General features: G+C 38.1%; 1 protein-coding gene across 2 annotated transcripts in view; it reads right to left on the bottom strand.

Annotated features, from left to right (window-relative positions):
• Positions 1-24,262, bottom strand: part of atg2a (autophagy related 2A) — a 37,838-nt gene that overhangs the window by 2,959 nt on the left and 10,617 nt on the right. For both annotated transcript variants that reach the window (XM_087798541.1, XM_087798542.1), the window contains 30 exons: positions 24,035-24,262; positions 22,472-22,613; positions 19,088-19,186; positions 17,650-17,805; positions 17,315-17,588; positions 16,575-16,647; positions 15,872-16,040; positions 15,668-15,810; positions 15,393-15,511; positions 14,371-14,525; positions 14,168-14,300; positions 13,918-14,102; positions 13,764-13,844; positions 11,971-12,077; positions 11,638-11,730; positions 11,503-11,573; positions 11,342-11,418; positions 9,802-9,972; positions 9,603-9,729; positions 7,413-7,636; positions 7,125-7,354; positions 6,913-7,048; positions 4,772-4,990; positions 4,600-4,701; positions 3,699-3,783; positions 3,493-3,637; positions 2,285-2,354; positions 2,147-2,229; positions 1,958-2,079; positions 650-804 (listed from right to left, as the gene is read on the bottom strand). The exon at positions 24,035-24,262 is cut by the window's right edge. In XM_087798541.1, coding sequence (XP_087654667.1) covers positions 650-804; positions 1,958-2,079; positions 2,147-2,229; positions 2,285-2,354; positions 3,493-3,637; positions 3,699-3,783; positions 4,600-4,701; positions 4,772-4,990; positions 6,913-7,048; positions 7,125-7,354; positions 7,413-7,636; positions 9,603-9,729; positions 9,802-9,972; positions 11,342-11,418; positions 11,503-11,573; positions 11,638-11,730; positions 11,971-12,077; positions 13,764-13,844; positions 13,918-14,102; positions 14,168-14,300; positions 14,371-14,525; positions 15,393-15,511; positions 15,668-15,810; positions 15,872-16,040; positions 16,575-16,647; positions 17,315-17,588; positions 17,650-17,805; positions 19,088-19,186; positions 22,472-22,613; positions 24,035-24,262 — 4,174 coding nt within the window. The remainder of the gene's footprint in view (positions 1-649; positions 805-1,957; positions 2,080-2,146; positions 2,230-2,284; positions 2,355-3,492; positions 3,638-3,698; positions 3,784-4,599; positions 4,702-4,771; positions 4,991-6,912; positions 7,049-7,124; positions 7,355-7,412; positions 7,637-9,602; positions 9,730-9,801; positions 9,973-11,341; positions 11,419-11,502; positions 11,574-11,637; positions 11,731-11,970; positions 12,078-13,763; positions 13,845-13,917; positions 14,103-14,167; positions 14,301-14,370; positions 14,526-15,392; positions 15,512-15,667; positions 15,811-15,871; positions 16,041-16,574; positions 16,648-17,314; positions 17,589-17,649; positions 17,806-19,087; positions 19,187-22,471; positions 22,614-24,034) is intronic.

The raw sequence follows: 24,262 nt of genomic DNA, 5'->3' as shown, positions 1-24,262 counted from the left end.
AAGTACTGGACAATACTACACATATATACTCATTACTACACTATCACAACACCAGAGTCAAGTACTGGACAATACTACACATATATACTCATTACTACACTATCACAACACCAGAGTCAAGTACTCCACAATACTACACATATATACTCATTACTACACTATCACAACACCAGAGTCAAGTACTGGACAATACTACACATATATACTTGTTACTACACTATCACAACACCAGAGTCAAGTACTGGACAATACTACACATATATACTTGTTACTACACTATCACAACACCAGAGTCAAGTACTCCACAATACTACACATATATACTTGTTACTACACTATCACAACACCAGAGTCAAGTACTCCACAATACTACACATATATACTTGTTACTACACTATCACAACACCAGAGTCAAGTACTCCACAATACTACACATATACACTTGTTACTACACTATCACTATGGTATCGTTGACACTGTATCGTGATACGCATCAACAGATTGTTGACAAAATACACACCTGTAGAAATAACAGTATATTTCAGCTGTGACAGTAGTTCATATATATGAACTTTATTATCTAACTTAAACTAACTATGTAACTTAAAGGTTTAACTTTAGTTTAACCTGAACAAAGTTCCAACAGTACCTGGATGGCCTGGACCAGCCTGTTGCTGAGCTCCAGAGCCGCTGAGGCAGTGGAGGTGCCGAAGGACGCCGCCCCCCTCTGGAGCCCCCGGATGATGCGTCCATCTCTGCGGTACTGCTCGATGGGGAGCCAGAAGAGATCCCTGACTCCGTGGACTGCAGGAGGGAAGAGAGTCATCGATCACATGATGTTTACGGAAGTAGATCAGTGTCAGCATTAATGGATTTAAAATGTTGAAACTTGGTTTTTTTAAATGGGGTTTTTTCTATGCATTTTATTAATAATTTTATATTTATTTAATCAAAAAATGTTTATATTCAATAATATTAATTATTATTATTAATTATATTCAGTAATATTTTATTGAATGATTGATTTTTTTTTAGATTAATTGATTTTCAAAATGAGTAAAAACTTATTTAATACAGTTTTAAATTCTAATTCCAGTATTTAAAATAGATTGATTATCAATATATTTTTTTGTCTAGTCTGTAGTTCAGTATATAAACGTTATAGAGTATAATAGAGTCACCAGACAGAACTAACAGAGCACCGAGCTACTGGATCAAACGTTCAGACGATCATGCGATAGACAGACGAACAGTTTTCGTGTTTTATTTTGAAAGTATTGGAAAAAAATTACTTTAAAATACACTAATAACTGAACTTAACTTTTGAAAAAAAACCAACAATTTAACGCTTAAACATGTAAAAAAAATTACTTTAAAATATACTAATAACTGAACTTAAATTTTGAAAGAAAACAACAATTTAACATTTAAACATGTAAAAAAAAAATACTTTAAAATATACTAATAACTGAACTTAAATTTTGAAAGAAAACAACAATTTAACACTTAAACATGTAAAAAAAATACTTTAAAATATACTAATTACTGAACTTAAATTTTGAAAGAAAACAACAATTTAACACTTAAACATGTAAAAAAAATTACTTTAAAATATACTAATTACTGAACTTAACTTTTGAAAAAACAATTTAACACTTAAACATGTAAAAAAATACTTTAAAATATACTAATTACTGAACTTAACTTTTGAAAAAAACCCAACAATTTAACACTTAAACATGTAAAAAAAATACTTTAAAATATACTAATTACTGAACTTAACTTTTGAAAAAAAAAAACAATTTAAACATGTAAAAAAATGACTTTAAAATACACTAATTACTGAACTTAAATTTTGAAAAAAACAAAAATGTAACACTTAAAAAACAAGGAGTTGAAGTAAGTACTGAAGTAATCACGTTTAGAAAGATAACATTCTGATCACGGTTGAACTCACACAGCTGGACGACCGAGTGCATCGGGCCGACGCCTCCCAGAATCCCCGGCAGCTGGTTCTTCCTGATGTCCGTCAGCCACTCGGTGACGGCGAACTGGATGACTTTGTCGACGCCGAGGAGCCTGAGAAGTTAAAGATATTCGAGAGTTAAAACATCTTCAGCAACAGCAGCGTGAGCGACGCTCGTACCCGTGTCTGCAGCAGAGTCTCTTCAGCTTCAGCTCCGAGCAGTTGAGCTGAGCCAGACCGATGAGGATCCCTGCGAACGTCCCCTGAGGAGTCAAGAGTTTAGACCAGAACACTTCATGGACTCGCGCTCGTCGTCACCTGCTCGATGACCACGTGTTTGCCCTGGTAGTCCAGCCAGATAGGCACTTCAGAGGTGAACCGGAACTCACTGGAACATGAGTCACAAACGATACTTTAGGGGATTATTTGTCTTTTATGTTTCAAGTCTTTCAAAGATCAGTTCTATGAGGGAATTATACTCATGGAAGTCCTTTAGATAGTCCTGCACGATATTAGAAATAAGTGCGATATATACGATATTGGTGTCTTGGATTGCGATATTTTTTTTTCTTTCAACTAAAGATATGACGGCGAGTACTTTAGTGAAGGTCCGGAGGTTTAAAGAAGGAAAACGATGATATTTCCCTTTCGTTTATTTCAACGCTTCGGTGTCGACATGATGGTAGAAAAATATCTCTTCTAACGCTCAGTCTCGCGGGACTTGCATCGGTTTCACCGCCAAACTGAGCGACATCAGAGAGGAGCCGCCGGCGCGTCGTGATATCACCAAATCAATAATCCAGAAGATAAATACGCAAACTCACTACACAATCTTCTTTAAGTAAACAAATACAAATGTGGAATATTGAAGAAGAGTTAATGAAATTGCAGTTACAAATTCCTGACACTAGGGGAACCAGAAACACCATATATAGTACAATAGATTGGGCCTTTAACACATTGTTATTAAAAGAGACTAAGAGAAGCAATTGTTTTATATTATATATGAAGGCTATTTTTTTTAAATAATTATTATACATTTATATTTTATATTCTGAAACTGTAGGAGTAAGTATATAACTTGACTCTGGCGTAAAAAAAAAAACAACAAAAAACCCAAAATATATAGATTTTTTTTTTTTTTAATGTATTTTCATGATTAGTTTGTTTGTTTGTTTGCTTTTATAATAGAAAATAAATGTGATCAAACAAAATAATCAAAGCATCTTGAAGGAATATGACAAAGGAATTTATTCATTTATTATTTCGGGTCCAGCAATGTTTTGTTGATTTTTATGTTTTTTGTTTTTATATGAACAAATAAAATAAAATAAAAAAAATAAAATATATATATATATATATTTATATACTGTATATATTTCTTTGTTTGTTTGTTTGTCTTAAATCGTTGCTGTGAGAAAAAAACATCTTGATATTCAAGTGTATTGATATTTTCTTACATAAGAATCAAACCAGTAGGACCAGAATAGAGTCGTGTCATGAAACAATGGTGGGAAACATCTCACCGAAAGTAGATCGGCTGGTCGGCGGAAGACGTGGATCCGGCAGAGGAAGAGCTTTGTTCGCTGAAGGTGGTCTCCACGGACGTGGTGAGGTCTGGAGCTGCAGCCGAGGCCTCCTCAGACGTCTTCTGCGACAGGTCGGCCTTCACTGGAGACACGAGGAGAAGAACGTCGTTAGAAACATCTCCAGGCTCGAGGCGGACCTTCACCTTCAGTCGCTGCGTCCACAGGAAGATACGGATTCACTGCTGCAGCTAAATTACTGAAGTAATCCTTCAGGAAGAACAGAGCGTCCTGAGAGAGAAGATGCTTTTGGTTATAACAGAGTCATTAGAATATCTGTGTCACAATATTAAAGGTTTAACTTTTCTATTTTAAGCATTTAATTGTGTTTTAATTTTCAATGAAATTCAATAATTTATAAATTGAAAGGTTGTTAGTTAGTTTATTATTATAATAGTAGTTATCATTATTTTACAATTTAAATGAATAAGAAATAAATGGAATTATTTGAAAATTAATTATTATTATTATTATTTTTTATTTTTTTTACACACAATTATAATTCCAATAATTCAAAAATAAATTATTAAAAATGTTTTTTAATTTGAACAATTTTATCGATCATTAAAAGCAAATCATGTCACCATAATGTTATAAGACGATCAAGTAGCTTTTAAATGTTTTCATTAAAAACTGTTGAATTTACAAAATATATTTTTGAATTATTCAAATTCTAGGAGTAAAAAAAATCTAATTAATTTTAAAATTATATTCAATTTTTTTTTTTTAAATCAATTCTGAAAACTAAAGTAAGAAAAAGTAACTTTTCAATAAAACTATCAATTATTAATAAGTTTATTTTTTTTAACTTAGATTCTATTAATTTTTCATAATCAAACAACACAAAACAACAAACACAAAGAAACAGTAAATGTAAACAATAATAACGTAAATATAATTGGAATCAATTAAAATAACAATAATAATAATACAAAATAAGTAAAAGAGAAAATACTACAAACAAAATATAAACAGAACATACTTTAAACATTTCAATATTCCGTCATCACTGATGTAACTTCATATCTTTCTCGAGGTCGGTCTCACCTGGTCGATGTTGAGTCTCAGCGGCAGGAGACTGATCCTGAGGCAACACTCTGGACCCCCCAGACCAGACTCCGGGGACACCTGCAGGGCCTTCACGGTCAACTGGAGGACGGAACAGAAAGACTGTGAGTCTGGTTCCCGTGAACCTGAACCTTGTTGCTGCTGCTCTCACCATGTTGGAGTGAGCTCGGCGCGGCATGCTCTCGCTGGTGTAGAGGTAGAGGAACTTGTTGAGCTGCGACGAGGCCAGGCGGTCTCGGACCTCCAGCTCCTGGACGATGAACACCTGCCTGGAGATGGGATGTTCGTTGCCGGGGCCGACCAGAGCCGGACCGTCCCCGTCCGGTCCGGTCAGCGTCGCCGCAGGATAGGACTCGTGCTGGAAGGAAACCTGCGAGAAAAATCAATAGAAGTCAAGAAATAACATTTACTTTCACCGTCAGACACAAACATGCGCGTCTTTTAGACTTTTAATGATCTTAAACAGTTTTAGGAATAAATGTGTTATTGTCTTAACGGAGCTGAAACGGATCATGAAAAATTCAGTTTTTAATTATTACATTTCTATTTATTAAATGTTATCATTTAATTTCTAAATGAGTCACTTTATTTAATGTATCTTTTGTATCAATATATTTTAATTTAATCCATTTCATTGTATTGGATTTATTTAAATGCATTTTTTAAATGTGATTTTATTTTATTGGTTAATCTTATTTGATGTATTTTAAATTTATTGGATTCATTTAACTGAATTTATTCATCTTATTTAATTGAATTCTATTTATGTTATTTTGTTTAATTTGTATTTTATTCCTATCATTTTATGAACATTTTATTAATTTTATTGTATGTTATTCCATTTATCTTGTTCGATTTTATTCTATTGATCTCCTTTTGTTTTATTGTGACATATTAATTTCACTTTATTGCATCTTTTATTCATTTTATTTTATTGATATCATTTTATTTATTGTGTTTTTATTTTATTTAATGAATCAAATTGTATTTTATTGTATTTTATCCATTTCAATTTATTGGATTCATTTAACTGAATTCTATTCATCTAATTTAATTTAATTCTATTTATGTTATTTTGTTTAATTTGTATTTTCTGAAACTTTATTTTATTCATTTTATTGTATTTTATTCCATTTATCTCGTTCGATTTTATTCAATCGATCTCCTTTTGTTTTATTGTAAAATATTAATTTCAGTTTATTGTATTTTATTCATTTCCTTTTTACTTTATTGATATCATTACATTTATTGTGCTTTTATTCAATTAATCAAATTTAATTGTATTGTATTCGTTTTATTTAATTGTAATTTATTCATTTACATTTATTGGATTAATTTAACTGAATTCTATTCATCTAATTTAATTTAATTCTATTTATGTTATTTTGTTTAATTTGTATTTTTTTCATCTCATTTTATGAAACTTTATTCAATTTATCTCGTTAGATTTTATTCTATTGATCTCCTTTTGTTTTATTGCATCATATTAATTTCACTTTATAGTATTTTATTAATTTCATTTTTATTTTAATGATATCATTTAATTTATTGTGATTTTATTGAATTAATCACATTTTATTTTATTGTATTTGTTTTATTTAATTGTAATTTATTCATTTACATTTATTGGATTAATTTAACTGAATTCTATTCATCTAATTTAATTTAATTCTATTTATGTTATCTTGTTTAATTTGTATTTTATTCTTCTCATTTTATGTAACTTTATTCTATTTATCTCGTTAAATGTTATTCTATTGAGCTCCTTTTGTTTCATTGTATTTTATTAATTTCACTTTATTGTATTTTATTAATTTCATTTTATTTTATTGATATCATTAAATTTTTTGTGCTTTTATTGAATTAATCACATTTTATTTGATTGTATTTGTTTTATTTAATTGTAATTTATTCATTTACATTTATTGGATTCATTTAACTGAATGTCCAGATGATGAAGAAGGTGAAGAAGGTGAAGAAGGTGAAGAAGGTGAAGATGATGAAGATGATGAAGAAGGTGAAGAAGGTGAAGAAGGTGAAGAAGGTGAAGATGGTGAAGATGATGAAGATGATGAAGAAGGTGAAGAAGGTGAAGAAGGTGAAGATGATGAAGATGATGAAGAAGGTGAAGAAGGTGAAGAAGGTGAAGAAGGTGAAGAAGGTGAAGATGATGAAGAAGGTGAAGAAGGTGAAGAAGGTGAAGAAGGTGAAGAAGGTGAAGAAGGTGAAGAAGGTGAAGAAGGTGAAGAAGGTGAAGAAGGTGAAGAAGGTGAAGAACAGGAAGTTAAAAACCTTGGTGAGCTGGATCTCCATCAGTAAAGAATGTTGTCGTCCGCTGCCGCCGCTCCAGCGCCAGGAGTTCTGAGGCCGCGAGGACGTGACGTTACGAGACGGAGATCCACGGACGCCGGTGGAGACGGATCGAGGCCTGTGTGGACGAAGACGAAGATCTCACACGAGGAAGGAAAAACACGGTGTTGCGTTCAGGGACACGCTCTCCATACCTGTGAGGATGCTGGGAATGCAAGGACGAGGACTTCCCTCCGAAGTCCTTGCCTCCGTACAGATGCCAGACCACGGAGATCTCTCGCAGCACGACCCTGCTCTGGGGCACCGGGAAGCGACTGGGGGCCCGGAGGAGGTCGGCGCTGCCTCGGGGTCTGGAGAAGTGGTTGTCCTTGACTCTGATCGGCCCTCCAGACAAGACGGTGACCACGGGCTCCCCGTCTCGGGGCTGACGGAGGGAGGAACCATCAGACCCGGAACAGGTTCTCAACACGGGTTCTACTCACTGGGATGCCCATGCCGGGGGCCTCCAGGATGCAGAAGTCGTCGTTGTCCGTGGACTCGTCCGACTCGTCCTCCGACATCATGTCCGCTTGAGCTTCTATCGCCGTGGCAACCATCCCGTCGATCTCACAGTCGTCCACGTGAAGCGTTGACAGGATTTGTTTGGAGCCTTCGCCCGGAAACAAGTAGACGGAGACCGGAGAACCTCTCGGTACAGATGGAGAACCTGAGAGATTTACTGTCAGTTACTATTATTTATGTGAATATACTGTCAGTTACTATTATTTATGTGAATATACTGTCAGTTACTATTATTTATGTGAATATACTGTCAGTTACTATTATTTACGTGAATATACTGTCAGTTACTATTATTTACGTGAATATACTGTCAGTTACTATTATTTACGTGAATATACTGTAAGTTACTATTATTTACGTGAATATACTGTCAGTTACTATTATTTACGTGAATATACTGTCAGTTACTATTATTTATGTGAATATACTGTCAGTTACTATTATTTACGTGAATATACTGTCAGTTACTATTATTTACGTGAATATACTGTCAGTTACTATTATTTACGTGAATATACTGTCAGTTACTATTATTTACGTGAATATACTGTAAGTTACTATTATTTACGTGAATATACTGTCAGTTACTATTATTTACGTGAATATACTGTCAGTTACTATTATTTACGTGAATATACTGTCAGTTACTATTATTTACGTGAATATACTGTCAGTTACTATTATTTACGTGAATATACTGTCAGTTACTATTATTTACGTGAATATACTGTCAGTTACTATTATTTACGTGAATATACTGTCAGTTACTATTATTTATGTGAATATACTGTCAGTTACTATTATTTATGTGAATATACTGTCAGTTACTATTATTTATGTGAATATACTGTCAGTTACTATTATTTACGTGAATATACTGTCAGTTACTATTATTTACGTGAATATACTGTCAGTTACTATTATTTACGTGAATATACTGTCAGTTACTATTATTTACGTGAATATACTGTCAGTTACTATTATTTATGTGAATATACTGTCAGTTACTATTATTTACGTGAATATACTGTCAGTTACTATTATCTATGTGAATATACTGTCAGTTACTATTATTTATGTGAATATACTGTCAGTTACTATTATTTATGTGAATATACTGTCAGTTACTATTATTTACGTGAATATACTGTCAGTTACTATTATTTATGTGAATATACTGTCAGTTACTATTATTTATGTGAATAAACTGTAAGTTACTATTATTTATGTGAATAAACTGTAAGTTACTATTATTTATGTGAATATACTGTCAGTTACTATTATTTATGTGAATATACTGTCAGTTACTATTATTTGTGTGAATATACTGTCAGTTACTATTATTTGTGTGAATATACTGTCAGTTACTACTGTTTATTTGAATAATTTTCCTGTTACCAATATTTCTGTTATAATTAAGGTAAATATTATTACTATTACTATTATTATTATCATGTTAAATGTATATTTCTATTATGATCAGTTACTACACGTTAGTTTTGACTAGCACTGTACTATTTCTGTTAGTACCATCTCTGTTAATAATATTTCTGTTAGTATTATCTCTGTTAATAATGTTTTTTAGTACTATTTCTGTCAGTACTATTTTTTTTAGTAGCATTTAAGTCAGTACTATATCCGTTTTTTTTTTTTTCCAGTTATTACCTTTTCTGTCACTTTGATTTCTGATACTACTACTACTATTGTTATGTTTGTTATTATATATATATATATTACTAACGTTGCTGTATTGTTTTACTACCATGTGTGTACTCTCACAACTATTTCTGTTATACAATTTCTGTTTTTTCTTTTTTCAACTTCTGTTATTACTTTTTCAGTTATTGCTTTTTGATTATTTTGATTAAAAAAGATATACATTCCTATGACTACCATTTCTATTTTTATTAGTACCATTTCTAGAATTTAATCTTTTGTGGTATTATTCTGTCATTACAATACTACTACTAATAACAAATAATAACTACTAGATCCATTGAGTTAGTGGGTCATGTTTCAGTTTAAAATATATATTTTTAGTTTCACTTTCACAAGTTAAAACCAGAGTCATTGACTTTCTAAAACGAAAATGAATCATTTAAAATCCGCACCTGCATTAAAACCCTCGTCTTGAAGAGTCTTCTCGGTGTCGATCAGGGCGTCGGCGAGGTCGCCCTGGTTGATCTCAGCCGTCTCAGCAGGGGGGCAGGGAGGGGGGCAGACGGGACTCTCGCACATCTGAGGACCAGAAGGATTCCACACGTGTTGGAACCTTTAATCTCACGTCTAAACATCACAGAAGAAACTCACCGGCAACTTCTGGCCGGCGATCTCGGTGGGCGAGGTGTGTTTGGGCGGGGGGTGCAGGTCGCCCTGGGAGACCAGGTACTGCAGCATGTTGACCAGGGCGGCGCAGGAGTCGGCGCAGGTGTGCAGGTGAACCACGTTGTTGGAGCAGCGCAGCTCGAAGAGAGGCTGCAGCTGAAGAAGAAGAAGAAGAAGAAGAAGAAGAAGAAGAAGACGTCGAGAGTCGCATTGGAAACTTACAAAATCAGTTTCAAGTTTTGGGGGAAATAACTTTGTGTTAAATATAACAAAATGATAAGTCATTAAAAGTTTATAAACATTAACCAAGTGACAAAAATGTCCAGAAAGAAAGTCCATAATGAAGAGAAGAGTAAAAGTAAAATGTTTGAACAGATCATTTGAACAGATTTGAACAGAGATGTTTGAACAGATTAAAACTCTTCACTGGCTTCCAGTTTCTTTCAGGATCAACTTTAAAATTCTGGTTCTTACTTTCAGAGCTATTCATGGTCAGACCTTCCATCAGTGATCTGATCCAGACTTACACCCCAGCTCGGGCTCTGAGGTCTGTGGATCAGAATCTACTTATGGTTCCACGCACACGGCTCAGGACCAGAGGAGAGAAATCTTTTCAGGCTGTTGCTCCTAAGCTTTGGAACGATCTTCTCTCTCTTTGCTCTTGATGATCTACTGACTCCTTTAAGAAACATCTTAAGACGTTTCTATTTGTTAAGGCTTTTCCTTGAATTTCTCGAACTCCTGTGTTGTTCTCAGTATTATCTTGATCTTTAAAGTATATACTTTTTTGAGTATTGTTTTGATTGTCTAAGCGCTTTGTGACCCTGGTCTCGAAAAGCGCTATATAAATAAAAAATATATAAAAATATATATATATATATATATATATATATATATATATATATATCATCCGTGTGATGGAGGCAGACGAGGCAACATATCTCACCATATATTAAGTTATTCTGGGTTTATTTAGTTTGATTTTCCTTTTTAATATTTCTTTAAAAGATGATAAACATAGTGTGATTGTGTTTGGAATACTCTAGTAAAACAAGCATTTGTTTTGTTATATTTGACCGTCTTATTCTTTTAGAACCAATAAAATATACTAGAAAATACATTTAGCTGAAACTTATTTCATCCACTTTCAACTAACAGGTTGAAACTGTTTTTTTCTACAAGGACCGTTTGTTACAGAGTTAAAAAAAAGATTAAAAAAAGTTTTTCCTACCATTTTCCCTCCATCTGCAAAACCACTTTTTAAATTCTGTAATGTTATACAAACTTTAAATGTTATACCAGACATTTTTTTCCTCCAAGTTTGTTTTTTCTGCTCTTCTTTCTTTCTTTACATGCGATTTAAAATTAAGTAACTTTTCTGCCAGTATTATTTTGGGGCTAAATGTTTCCATGAAAAGTGCTGATTTTCTGTCCAATGACCACTATTTAAGTGAGAACTGGTGCATCTACGGGTCACATCTTTCTCTACTCCTCTTTTTTTTGGTGTTTCTTTTTCAACTCTTACCAGTTTGCCCGTTTCTGTGCCCTTCCATGTGGTGATGGCGAGTTCCAGCAGGTCGATGTCGAGCACACAAATGTAGTCTGAAGAGAGTTGAATGTAATAGTTATTTGCAAAGTTCTAGACCAGGGTCATAAAGCCCTGGTTTAAGAAGGTCCAGGTCTCACCTCTCCTCAGGTCCACCGTGTCCGTCTCACACTTGTCAGAGAGGTAGAGAGCAGAGTCGTCCAGGATGAATCTGGTTCGCTCACAAGGTTTAGTCTCACATGTTTGAAGAACAAAACAAAGTCGCACAAATGTACCTGAGGTGGAACGTGGCCGTGTCCACGATGATGTTGCTGGAGAGAGAGAAGGACTCGGCCGTGAACAGGAACCGCAGCGGGAGATAAAGAGGTCTGGAAGAAAGAAGTTCAAGTCACCGTCAGACGGAGGTTTGCTCGCCTGAGGTTCGAAATCAAATGTTGTCGTTGTACGAGTCAAACATCACATTAGTTCTTAACAAGGTTATCCTGTGTATTCTGTCGGCTGCGACACAGACCTTCGTCTGGTTGAGTTTGAGATTAAAACCATAAAGTTCTACATAACCTAACATCCCTGACGTGGTCATGAAGGGATCAGTGGAGCGCGAGACACACCTGTAGTCGACGGCACAGGTGGTCAGGTGAGTGTGCAGGACGGTGATGACAGCAGGAGCCGTGTATCCAAGGATGGGGTCGTCGATGACGTCCAGGAAGTCCACGAGCTGAGCAGACATTAAGAGATGATGAATTTACACCTTTATTATTTATTACTTTGATAAAACAACAAAATCATCACGTTATTAAAATGATAAAGTTATTAAAATGATAAAGTTATTAAAATGTAATTAAATTTCTATCATATTTCTGCTGATGAAGGAGTTCTGGAAAAATAAATAAAGAAGAGACTTGAAAAATAAAGAAGAAAGAAAGAAATAAGAAGGTGTTGTGAAATAATACATGGAGTTCAAATGAAACAAAAATTAATTAAGAAGTTATTAAAATAATTAAAGGAAAGAGTTGGAAAAATAAACAAAGAAGTTGTGAAAATAAATAAATAAATAGTTGAAAAAAGAAAAATAGAAAAAAGGCGTAATGAGGAAAAAGGTGAATAAAGGAATTGATGAAAATGATTCAAATAAATTCATAAAAGAAGGAGTTATGAATAAAATAAAAAATAAATCAATTAAGAAGTAGTTAAGGTAAGGTAAGGTAAGGTAAGGTAAAACTTTATTGGTGAAGAAATAAATAAAGTGGTCATTGTAAAAATAAATACATACAAACAGAAGTTATGAATAAAATAAATACATAAATAAAGGAGTTATGAATAAAATAAATACATAAATAAAGGAAAAATTAATAAAAAATAAAATGAGAATAAATAAAGTGGTTGTTGTAAAAATAAATGAATAAAAACAGGAGTTATGAATTAAATAAATTCAGTAAAACAGGAGTTATGAATAAAATAAATACATAAATAAAGGAGAAATTAATAAAATAAGAATAAATAAAGAAGGAGTGAATAAAATGAGAATAAATAAAGTGGTTGTTGTAAAAATAAATTAATAAAAACAGGAGTTATGAATAAAATAAATACAGTAAAACAGGAGTTATGAATAAAATAAATACATAAATAAGGAGTTATGAATAAAATAAATACATAAAAACAGGAGTTATGAATAAAATAAATACAGTAAAACAGGAGTTATGAATAAAATAAATTCAGTAAAACAGGAGTTATGAATAAAATAAATACATAAATAAGGAGTTATGAATAAAATAAATACATAAAAACAGAAGTTATGAATAAAATAAATACATAAATAAGGAGTTATGAATAAAATAAATACAGTAAAACAGGAGTTATGAATAAAATAAATACAGTAAAACAGGAGTTATGAATAAAATAAATACATAAATAAGGAGTTATGAATAAAATAAATACATAAAAACAGGAGTTATGAATAAAATAAATACAGTAAAACAGGAGTTATGAATAAAATAAATTCAGTAAAACAGGAGTTATGAATAAAATAAATACATAAATAAGGAGTTATGAATAAAATAAATACATAAAAACAGGAGTTATGAATAAAATAAATACAGTAAAACAGGAGTTATGAATAAAATAAATACATAAATAAGGAGTTATGAATAAAATAAATACATAAAAACAGGAGTTATGAATAAAATAAATACAGTAAAACAGGAGTTATGAATAAAATAAATACATAAATAAGGAGTTATGAATAAAATAAATGAATAAAAACAGGAGTTATGAATAAAATAAATTCAGTAAAACAGGAGTTATGAATAAAATAAATACATAAATAAGGAGTTATGAATAAAATAAGAATAAATAAAGAAGTGAATAAAATGAGAATAAATAAAACAGTGATGAACGGTTGTACCTGCTCGTGCCAGCTGTGGTCGGTCTGAGCCATATGATGTCTCATCGTCGCACCTTGAAGTCGAAGCGCGACCAGAAACTCCTTGTTGTCGTAAAAGATAATAAACGTTAATAAACACGAGTCAAAGTCATCATGTGTACTAGTTTCCACTCACTTTGACTCTCCTCTGAGGCTCCAGCGTGATCTTAATGGCCGTCGACAACATCTGCACGTGTCCTTCTCTGCCGCTGACGCTGCTGACCCCGACCTCCGTGGGGTAGATGGTCGGGTCCAGGTTCTCTGGGGGGTCGAAGCTGGGCAGGTCCAGCCTCTCGGGGACGGCGGCTCCCCTGACCACGGCTGAAGAGGAAAGAAGTTGAAGCTGAGAAGTTCAACTGAAAACCACCTTCAGGGTGAAGCTCCACCTTTGTGGAACAGCTCCACTCGCTTGCTCTCCACACACAGGAAGTTGAGATTAGGATTGTTCTGGTGCTGCGCCACGCTGAATATCTTCCCCCCGTCAAGATCCAGGACGATTTCTCCATAACTCTCGTCCTCCTGTGACGCAGAAAGACACAAATAAAAACATTCAAGTAGAGACTCAACGTTAAACTTCGAACTCTCTGACCTTCTTGTCCGTCCTGGCCTGCAGACGACCTTTATCGATGACCACCGTGAGTGACAGGAGGCTCAGGTTGTGGTTGAGGCTCGGCGACGACTTCTTCCTGCCGGACGAGTCGTGAGCCAAGTGGAACTGAGTCTCGTCCTCCTCGGAGTCCGAGTCTGACGAGACAAAAACATCCGAGTCAGAAATAAAACACTCTCTTTTCGCACCGTTGTTACCATGGAGACCGAAGGACTGAGTTAATATTAAATTATTAAAAAAAACATGTAGCTTCATGTTTTTTTTAATTTATCTTGTACAAATAATTAGTGAATCTCATATTTCGATGTCTATAAGATAAATGTAACAAAAGTAAAGCGTAAAATAAAAAAATAAATCAAACAATCAAAGCGTAAAATAAAAAATAAATCAATCAAAGCGTAAAATAAAAAATAAATCAAACAATCAAAGCGTAAAATAAAAAATAAATCAATCAAAGCGTAAAATAAAAAATAAATCAATCAAAGCGTAAAATAAAAAATAAATCAAACAATCAAAGCGTAAAATAAAAAATAAATCAATCAAAGCGTAAAATAAAAAAATAAATCAAACAATCAAAGCGTAAAATAAAGAAATAAATCAAATAATCAAAGCGTAAAATAAAAAAATTAATCAAATAATCAAAGCGTAAAATAAAATTAAAAAAATCAAACAATCAAAGCGTAAAATAAAATAAAAAAAATCAAACAATCAAAGCGTAAAATAAAATAAAAAAAATCAAACAATCAAAGTGTAAAATAAATCAAACAATCAAAGCGTAAAATAAAAAATAAATCAAACAATCAAAGCGTAAAATAAATCAAACAATCAAAGCGTAAAATAAAAAATAAATCAAACAATCAAAGCGTAAAATAAAAAATAAATCAAACAATCAAAGCGTAAAATAAAAAATAAATCAAACAATCAAAGCGTAAAATAAAAATAAATCAAACAACCTTCATCTGTTCATAATCAGGCTCCTCAGATGTAAAAACTATGAAACTCACCGAGCCGCAGCGCAGACTTGCAGAGCTGGAACTCGTCGCGCTGATGCAGGTTGTGTTTGGGGGAGTCGGGTGAGGGAGGAGGGGGAGGAGACTCCCACATCAAGAGGTCGTTATTGAGCCTGAAGAAACGAGCGTCGTTGATGAGTTTAAACGCATAAAAAGACGCAAAAGTGAGACAAATATGTGTCAAATTTAATTTAATTTTTTTCAATGTTCAATGTAACTTCTACTCAAAAATGCATCAGTTGAAAAGCAAGAACCAGCGAGAGACAAACCTGTTGTAGATGCTCTGAAAAGCCTGTTTACTGGGCAAGAGGATGAAGGCCAGAGGGAGGCTGATGTCCACCGCACACTGACACTGAGCCACACACTGATCCTGGAACTGCTGCATCTCCGCCGGGTCTGCAGGGATCACCATCTGAAGGACAGAGCGGAGGTCGTGAGACTCGAACGGACGCCGGCGAGCGCTGGAGACTCACCTCCTCCGTCTCGAACATGGTGCGGTTGGAGGAGAACGGCGAGCTGGTCTTGTCGTTGATTTCACAGTGACTTTCGAAGAAGGCGGAGCTTAAATCTCCAGCTAGATTCATGGCAGCCAGACCCGCTGACTGGCTCCGAGCGTCGCCTCCTCGCACCCGGACACACATCCTGTTCGTCGAGACCGCACAGTTAATCCTGACATTATGGACTCGTTTCAAAGTTTGAAACTTTTAATTATTATTTTTATTTTATTTTAATAATTAAATTCCAACATTTTTATAATAAAGGTTTAATTTGTTTTTTTATATATAATTTAATTTAAATAAATAAATGATGATTTAAGTTTTAAATTCGTATTTCAATAAGTATAAAAAGTTCCACCAGACAACACCAATAGAACACCGAGCTACTTGATTGAACCTTCAGCCAATCACGTGACGTACAGACGATCACATGACTCCAAAACAACTATTGTCTGATGAAACTTTTTTTTTTTTTTAAATGTAAAAACTATAGAATTAAAAAACCTGTTTTTTTGGTATTTGATCATCAAAATCTAAGTGTAAAAAGATTCAATTTTTTATTAAATGCTCAAAAAACTCCAAAGATTTAACAATTGAAATGTTAAATTAAACAATTCTAACGACACCGATAAACAAGATTTATTTCACATTTAAACAGTTTATTTTGATCCACACTCACCTCGGGACCGAGTCCTTGTTCTTCTTCACGCGGATGCAGGGAAAGGATCCTCCGTCCCAGCCCTCGTACGACCCTGATCCACATGACGTTAGCAACAGCACGATTATACTTACTTAATTATACTTGTACTACCAACTCTACTACTAATTATACTACCTCTACTACTACTTCTTTTACTCATTTTATTACGGATTTTGCTTATCATATTTGTACTACTACTTCTACAACCTCTACTTCTACTACTAATTCTACTACCTCTACTACTACTTCTTCTAATGATATTAATTATACATGCACTACTACTTCTACTACTGATTTTACTAATTAAACTTGAACTACCAACTCTACCACTAATTATACTACCTCTACTACAGTACTTCTTCTACATCTACTACTTCTACTACTAATTATACTACCTCTACTACTATTTCTTCTACTCATTTTATTACGGATTTTGCTTATCATATTTGTACTACCACTTCTACAACCTCTACTTCTACTACTAATTATACTACCTCTACTACTACTTCTTCTAATGATATTAATTATACTTTCACTACTACTTCTACTACTGATTTTACTAATTAAACTTGAACTACCAACTCTACCACTAATTATACTACCTCTACTACAGTACTTCTTCTACATCTACTACTTCTACTACTAATTATACTTGTACTACTACTTCTACTACCACTACTTCTTCCACTTCAGTACGTGTCGTATGTGTGGACTCTCACCGTGCAGGTCTGTGAACGAAGCCTCCAGCAGCTGCGTCAGACTCGGGGTCCACGGCTGACCCGGAGTCTGCTGCTCGCTCTGAAGGTCCGGGGCCTCCTGGTGCTTCACCTCCAGCTCCGACAGCTCCAGGACCAGAGTCTCGTCCCGCACGGACCTCTGGGTGAAGGGCTTCCGCTCGGAGGGGGGCCTCAGGTCCGCGATGGGGAACCGCAGCCGGACGACGGCGTGCGGCGAGACGAGGGCGAAGGACGACCAGGTCTCCACGTTCTGAGGCTGATGTTGGGATGAGACTGAGTACGAGAAGATACTGGACCGGGTCGGAGTCGAGGTCTACCTGAGCGGATCTGGGTCTGAGTGGCTCCGAGGGGCAGTGACTGAAGGCTTGGTTCAGGTTCCCCAGACGACTGATGAAGTCCAGGTCCAGCTCCGTGGTCAGTTCGGCCAGATCCACTCGCACCACACTGTCCCTGCGCACGACTCGCTGTTTACCCTGAAACCAGCATGAGCATCATTAGCATCATTAGCATCATGAGCATCATGAGCATCCTGAGCATCATGAGCATCATGAGCATCATTAGCATCATTAGCATCATGAGCATCATGAGCATCATGAGCATCATGAGCATCATGAGCATCATGAGCATCATGAGCATCATGAGCATCATTAGCATCATCAGCATCATGAGCATCATGAGCATCATCAGCATCATGAGCATCATGAGCATCATTAGCTTCATCAGCATCATGAGCATCATCAGCATCATGAACATCATGAGCATCATTAGCATCATGAGCATCATGAGCATCATGAGCATCATTAGCATCATTAGCTTCATCAGCATCATGAGCATCATCAGCATCATGAACATCATGAGAATCATTAGCATCATTAGCATCATTAGCATCATGAGCATCATGAGCATCATTAGCATCATTAGCATCATTAGCTTCATCAGCATCATGAGCATCATTAGCATCATGAACATCATGAGCATCATTAGCATCATTAGCATCATGAGCATCATGAGCATCATTAGCATCATTAGCATCATTAGCATCATTAGCTTCATCAGCATCATGAGCATCATGAACATCATAAGCATCATTAGCATCATGAGCATCATGAGCATCATGAGCATCATTAGCATCATGAGCATCATTAGCATCATTAGCATCATTAGCATCATTAGCATCTTCATCATCTTCAAAACAAGAGGTTTTAAGGTAGAGGAAGTGACATCATGATGACATCATCACCGAAGGAGGAAGAGCAACAATTGTTGCTTTTTAGTATAAATTGTTGTTTTTTCAGTTCTATCCTTGTTGCGAGTGTTTTTTGTGTTCTCACTTTGTAGTGTTTAGTGTTCTCACTTTGTTGTGTTTTGTGTTCTCACTTTGTAGTGTTTAGTGTTCTCCCCTCGTTGTGTTTTTTGTTCTCCCCTCGTTGTGTCTTGTGTGCTCACCTTGTTGTGTGTGTGTTTTGTGTGCTCACCTTGTTGTGTGTGTGTTTTGTGTGCTCACCTTGTTGTGTGTGTGTTTTGTGTGCTCACCTTGTGGTGTGTGCGTTTTGTGTGCTCACCTTGTTGTGTGTGTGTTTTGTGTGCTCACCTTGTTGTGTGTGTGTTTTGTGTGCTCACCTTGTTGTGTGTTTTGTGTTCTCATCTTGTTGTGTGTGTTTTGTGTGCTCACCTTGTTGTGTGTGTGTTTTGTGTGCTCACCTTGTTGTGTGTTTTGTGTGCTCACCTTGTTGTGTGTGTGTTTTGTGTGCTCACCTTGCGCAGGTGTCGTTCAGTGAGGCTGTAGTGCAGCTGAGCACAGGGTCGGGCAGACGTTCCAATCGTGAAGAGACCAGCTTTCATGAATTGGAGAAGCTGCAACACACCAACGATGACGTTAAAAGTGAGATCTCAGACACACTCGTGTCTCGGACACACCCGTGTCTCTCACACACACTCGTGTCTCTCACACACTCGTGTCTCGGACACACACTCGTGTCTCGGACACACCCGTGTCTCTCACACACACTCGTGTCTCTCACACACTCGTGTCTCGGACACACACTCGTGTCTCGGACACACCCGTGTCTCTCACACACACTCGTGTCTCTCACACACTCGTGTCTCGGACACACACTCGTGTCTCGGACACACACTCGTGTCTCGGACACACACTCGTGTCTCGGACACACACTCGTGTCTCGGACACACACTCGTGTCTCGGACACACACTCGTGTCTCGGACACACACTCGTGCCTCGGACACACACTCGTGCCTCGGACACACACTCGTGCCTCGGACACACACTCGTGCCTCGGACACACACTCGTGCCTCGGACACACTGGTGTCTCGGACACACACTCGTGCCTCGGACACACACTCGTGCCTCGGACACACACTCGTGCCTCGGACACACTCGTGCCTCGGACACACACTCGTGCCTCGGACACACTCGTGCCTCGGACACACTCGTGCCTCGGACACACACTCGTGCCTCGGACACACTGGTGTCTCGGACACACACTCGTGCCTCGGACACACACTCGTGCCTCGGACACACACTCGTGCCTCGGACACACACTCGTGCCTCGGACACACTGGTGTCTCGGACACACACTCGTGCCTCGGACACACACTCGTGCCTCGGACACACACTCGTGCCTCGGACACACTCGTGCCTCGGACACACACTCGTGCCTCGGACACACACTCGTGCCTCGGACACACTGGTGTCTCGGACACACACTCGTGCCTCGGACACACACTCGTGCCTCGGACACACTCGTGCCACGCACACACTCGTGCCTCGGACACACACTCGTGCCTCGGACACACACTCGTGCCTCGGACACACTCGTGCCTCGGACACACACTCGTGCCTCGGACACACTCGTGCCTCGGACACACTCGTGCCTCGGACACACACTCGTGTCTCTCACACACACTCGTGTCTCGGACACACACTCGTGCCTCGGACACACACTCGTGTCTCGGACACACACTCGTGCCTCGGACACACACTCGTGTCTCGGACACACACTCGTGCCTCGGACACACACTCGTGTCTCGGACACACACTCGTGCCTCGGACACACTCGTGCCTCGGACACACTCGTGCCTCGGACACACACTCGTGCCTCGGACACACTCGTGCCTCGGACACACACTCGTGTCTCGGACACACTCGTGTCTCTCACACACACTCGTGTCTCTCACACACACTCGTGCCTCGGACACACACTCGTGTCTCGGACACACACACTCGTGTCTCGGACACACACACTCGTGTCTCGGACACACACACTCGTGTCTCGGACACACACTCGTGTCTCGGACACACACTCGTGTCTCGGACACACACTCGTGTCTCGGACACACACTCGTGTCTCGGACACACACTCGTGCCTCGGACACACACTCGTGTCTCGGACACACACTCGTGTCTCGGACACACACTCGTGTCTCTCACACACACTCGTGTCTCGGACACACTCGTGTCTCTCACACACACTCGTGTCTCTCACACACACTCGTGTCTCGGACACACACTCGTGCCTCGGACACACTCGTGTCTCTCACACACACTCGTGTCTCGGACACACACTCGTGCCTCGGACACACTCGTGTCTCTCACACACACTCGTGTCTCGGACACACTCGTGTCTCTCACACACACTCGTGTCTCTCACACACACTCGTGTCTCGGACACACACTCGTGTCTCGGACACACACTCGTGCCTCGGACACACTCGTGTCTCTCACACACACACGTGTCTCTCACACACACTCGTGTCTCGGACACACACTCGTGCCTCGGACACACTCGTGTCTCTCACACACACTCGTGTCTCGGACACACACTCGTGCCTCGGACACACTCGTGTCTCTCACACACACTCGTGTCTCGGACACACTCGTGTCTCTCACACACACTCGTGCCTCGGACACACTCGTGTCTCTCACACACACTCGTGCCTCGGACACACTCGTGTCTCTCACACACACTCGTGTCTTGGACACACACTCGTGTCTCGGACACACACTCGTGCCTCGGACACACACTCGTGCCTCGGACACACTCGTGTCTCTCACACACACTCGTGTCTCGGACACACACTCGTGCCTCGGACACACACTCGTGCCTCGGACACACTCGTGGACACACTGGTGTCTCTCACACACTGGTGTCTCTCACACACACTCGTGTCTCGGACACACACTCGTGCCTCGGACACACTCGTGCCTCGGACACACACTCGTGTCTCGGACACACTCGTGTCTCTCACACACACTCGTGCCTCGGACACACACTCGTGTCTCGGACACACACACTCGTGTCTCGGACACACACTCGTGTCTCGGACACACACTCGTGTCTCGGACACACACTCGTGTCTCGGACACACACTCGTGTCTCGGACACACACTCGTGTCTCGGACACACACTCGTGTCTCGGACACACACTCGTGCCTCGGACACACACTCGTGCCTCGGACACACACTCGTGTCTCGGACACACACTCGTGTCTCGGACACACACTCGTGCCTCGGACACACTCGTGTCTCTCACACACACTCGTGTCTCGGACACACTCGTGTCTCTCACACACACTCGTGCCTCGGACACACTCGTGTCTCTCACACACACTCGTGTCTCGGACACACACTCGTGCCTCGGACACACTCGTGTCTCTCACACACACTCGTGTCTCGGACACACACTCGTGTCTCGGACACACTCGTGTCTCTCACACACACTCGTGTCTCGGACACACTCGTGTCTCTCACACACACTCGTGCCTCGGACACACTCGTGTCTCTCACACACACTCGTGCCTCGGACACACTCGTGTCTCTCACACACACTCGTGTCTCGGACACACACTCGTGCCTCGGACACACACTCGTGTCTCTCACACACACTCGTGTCTCGGACACACACTCGTGCCTCGGACACACACTCGTGCCTCGGACACACTCGTGGACACACTGGTGTCTCTCACACACTGGTGTCTCTCACACACTGGTGTCTCTCACACACTGGTGTCTCTCACACACTGGTGTCTCTCACACACACTCGTGTCTCGGACACACACTCGTGTCTCGGACACACACTCGTGTCTCGGACACACACTGGTGACGAGGGAGCTTCATACCTCACAGTACTGAGGCTTGCCGTCCTCCCACAGACACTCCAGCAGCTCCAGTCTGCTGAAGGACAGGTCAGAGGTCACCATGCGACTGTGCCGCCGCCCGCTCCTCATCTCACATGCGACCTGCACGGCTGCTCCGGTCAGTCTGGAGGACGACACCCAAGAAAATGTTACTTTTGAAGGAAAACATGGAGAAAGATTTCAATTTGTACTTTCATCCGTTTGACTTTAGATTTATTAGGGAAAGTAAAATGTTTTATTTTCAATCACACCATGATGTTGATGGAACTTCATTTGACAAACAAACACATCAGTGATCGTTACTATCAACGGAGGTTATGAAGTGAAGCTTTTAGTGACGTCAGAACATTGAATAGATTTAATTTAAAATTAAAATATTGAAACTTTGAAATGTTTTTATTCAAATGTTTGTTCATTTAAAGCATTTAACTATTTTTTAATTCATTATTATATTAAATCATTTCTATATTAAGAGGTTGATTTAATTTTTTAATTAAAAACTCAAAGATTTTTTTTAATTAATACATTTTTACACATATAGTTGGATGATTAAACAATACATGTTCTAAATTCAATATTTCTTTTAAATTCAATTTAATACTGTCGCTATAGAAGTGACACCAGACGATACCGTTGCTTTGAATCTGCCGCGATAAATAAACAAGCCAGTCACGTGTTTGTCTGTGAGGCTCATGATTGGCTTAGAGTTCGATCAAGTAGCTCGTCAACATTTGGATTAAAAAAAACCCGCCAAACCTTTCAATGTAGATATGATTAATTACAAGGCTTAAATATTTAAATAAAACCAAATTTCAACAAAAAAAGGTAAAACATTTCATACTTCCATAAGTCCTCAGCATTCATCTGTCTGCACGTGAGCAAAATAACTCAGAAATTGATCGCAAAGAAGTTTCCAGGTTAATAGTAGGACCAGGAATCACTACATTCGGCCAATATTATTGATTAGAAACATTTGAAGGATCCATTACTCTTTGTGTTCCATGTGTCTTATACTGCCACCTGCTGCCCCATTGAGCTCATTGCAATCAACAACATTTGAGATGCTACAAAAAGGTGTGTTAAAATTAAAGATAAGTTTTAAACTAGAGCTGAAAGATTATTGGAAAAAAAATTATAATTGCGATTACTTTCCTTAATATTGCGATTGCGATTAAATATGCGATTATTTTTCAATGTCCTTTTTTATTCACTTTTCTTCTCTAATACAAATAATAATTAACTTAACAGTAAAATGTATTTCTTTGCAATTGTTAAGATAAGTTTACTAAGGCATCTTTAAGATTGAAGCAAATTAAGCATACAAGGTTAATTTAATTACTTTAATTACATAATATATTCCCTGCAAATACTTGAAACTAAATGAAATTAAATAAAATCGCAGACTTTGCAATATAATAATTGCATTTTTTTTTTTTATATCGCGATTATATCGAAAATGCGATCAATTGTTCAGCCCTTTATAAAATGACGGTGTACAGTATGAACATTAAACCCGAGAATCTAGTGAAGAAACTTTCATCTCACCTGATATGCGACTGTGGACAGGCTCGTACGAATCCCTCCCTCAGGTGGTGGAAGTCTCTCTCGCTGAACATGCTGTCCTTGAACGAACCCAGCTCTTTGAAAAACACCCTGGAAACGTGAGCCAATGAGGCGGCGGCGGCGCCCGGCGTGACGGGAGGATCCGCCTGCAGCAGGGTCAGCGTGAGTCCACCCAGAGAGAGTCTCAGGAGGGAGTCGGGCTTCATCTGC

Source organism: Callionymus lyra, chromosome 9, assembly GCF_982586985.1.
Source record: "Callionymus lyra chromosome 9, fCalLyr1.hap1.1, whole genome shotgun sequence".
Taxonomy (NCBI): Eukaryota; Metazoa; Chordata; class Actinopteri; order Syngnathiformes; family Callionymidae; genus Callionymus; species Callionymus lyra.
Note: the sequence above shows the minus strand (reverse complement) of the source record. Positions and strands in the feature narration are given on the sequence as shown.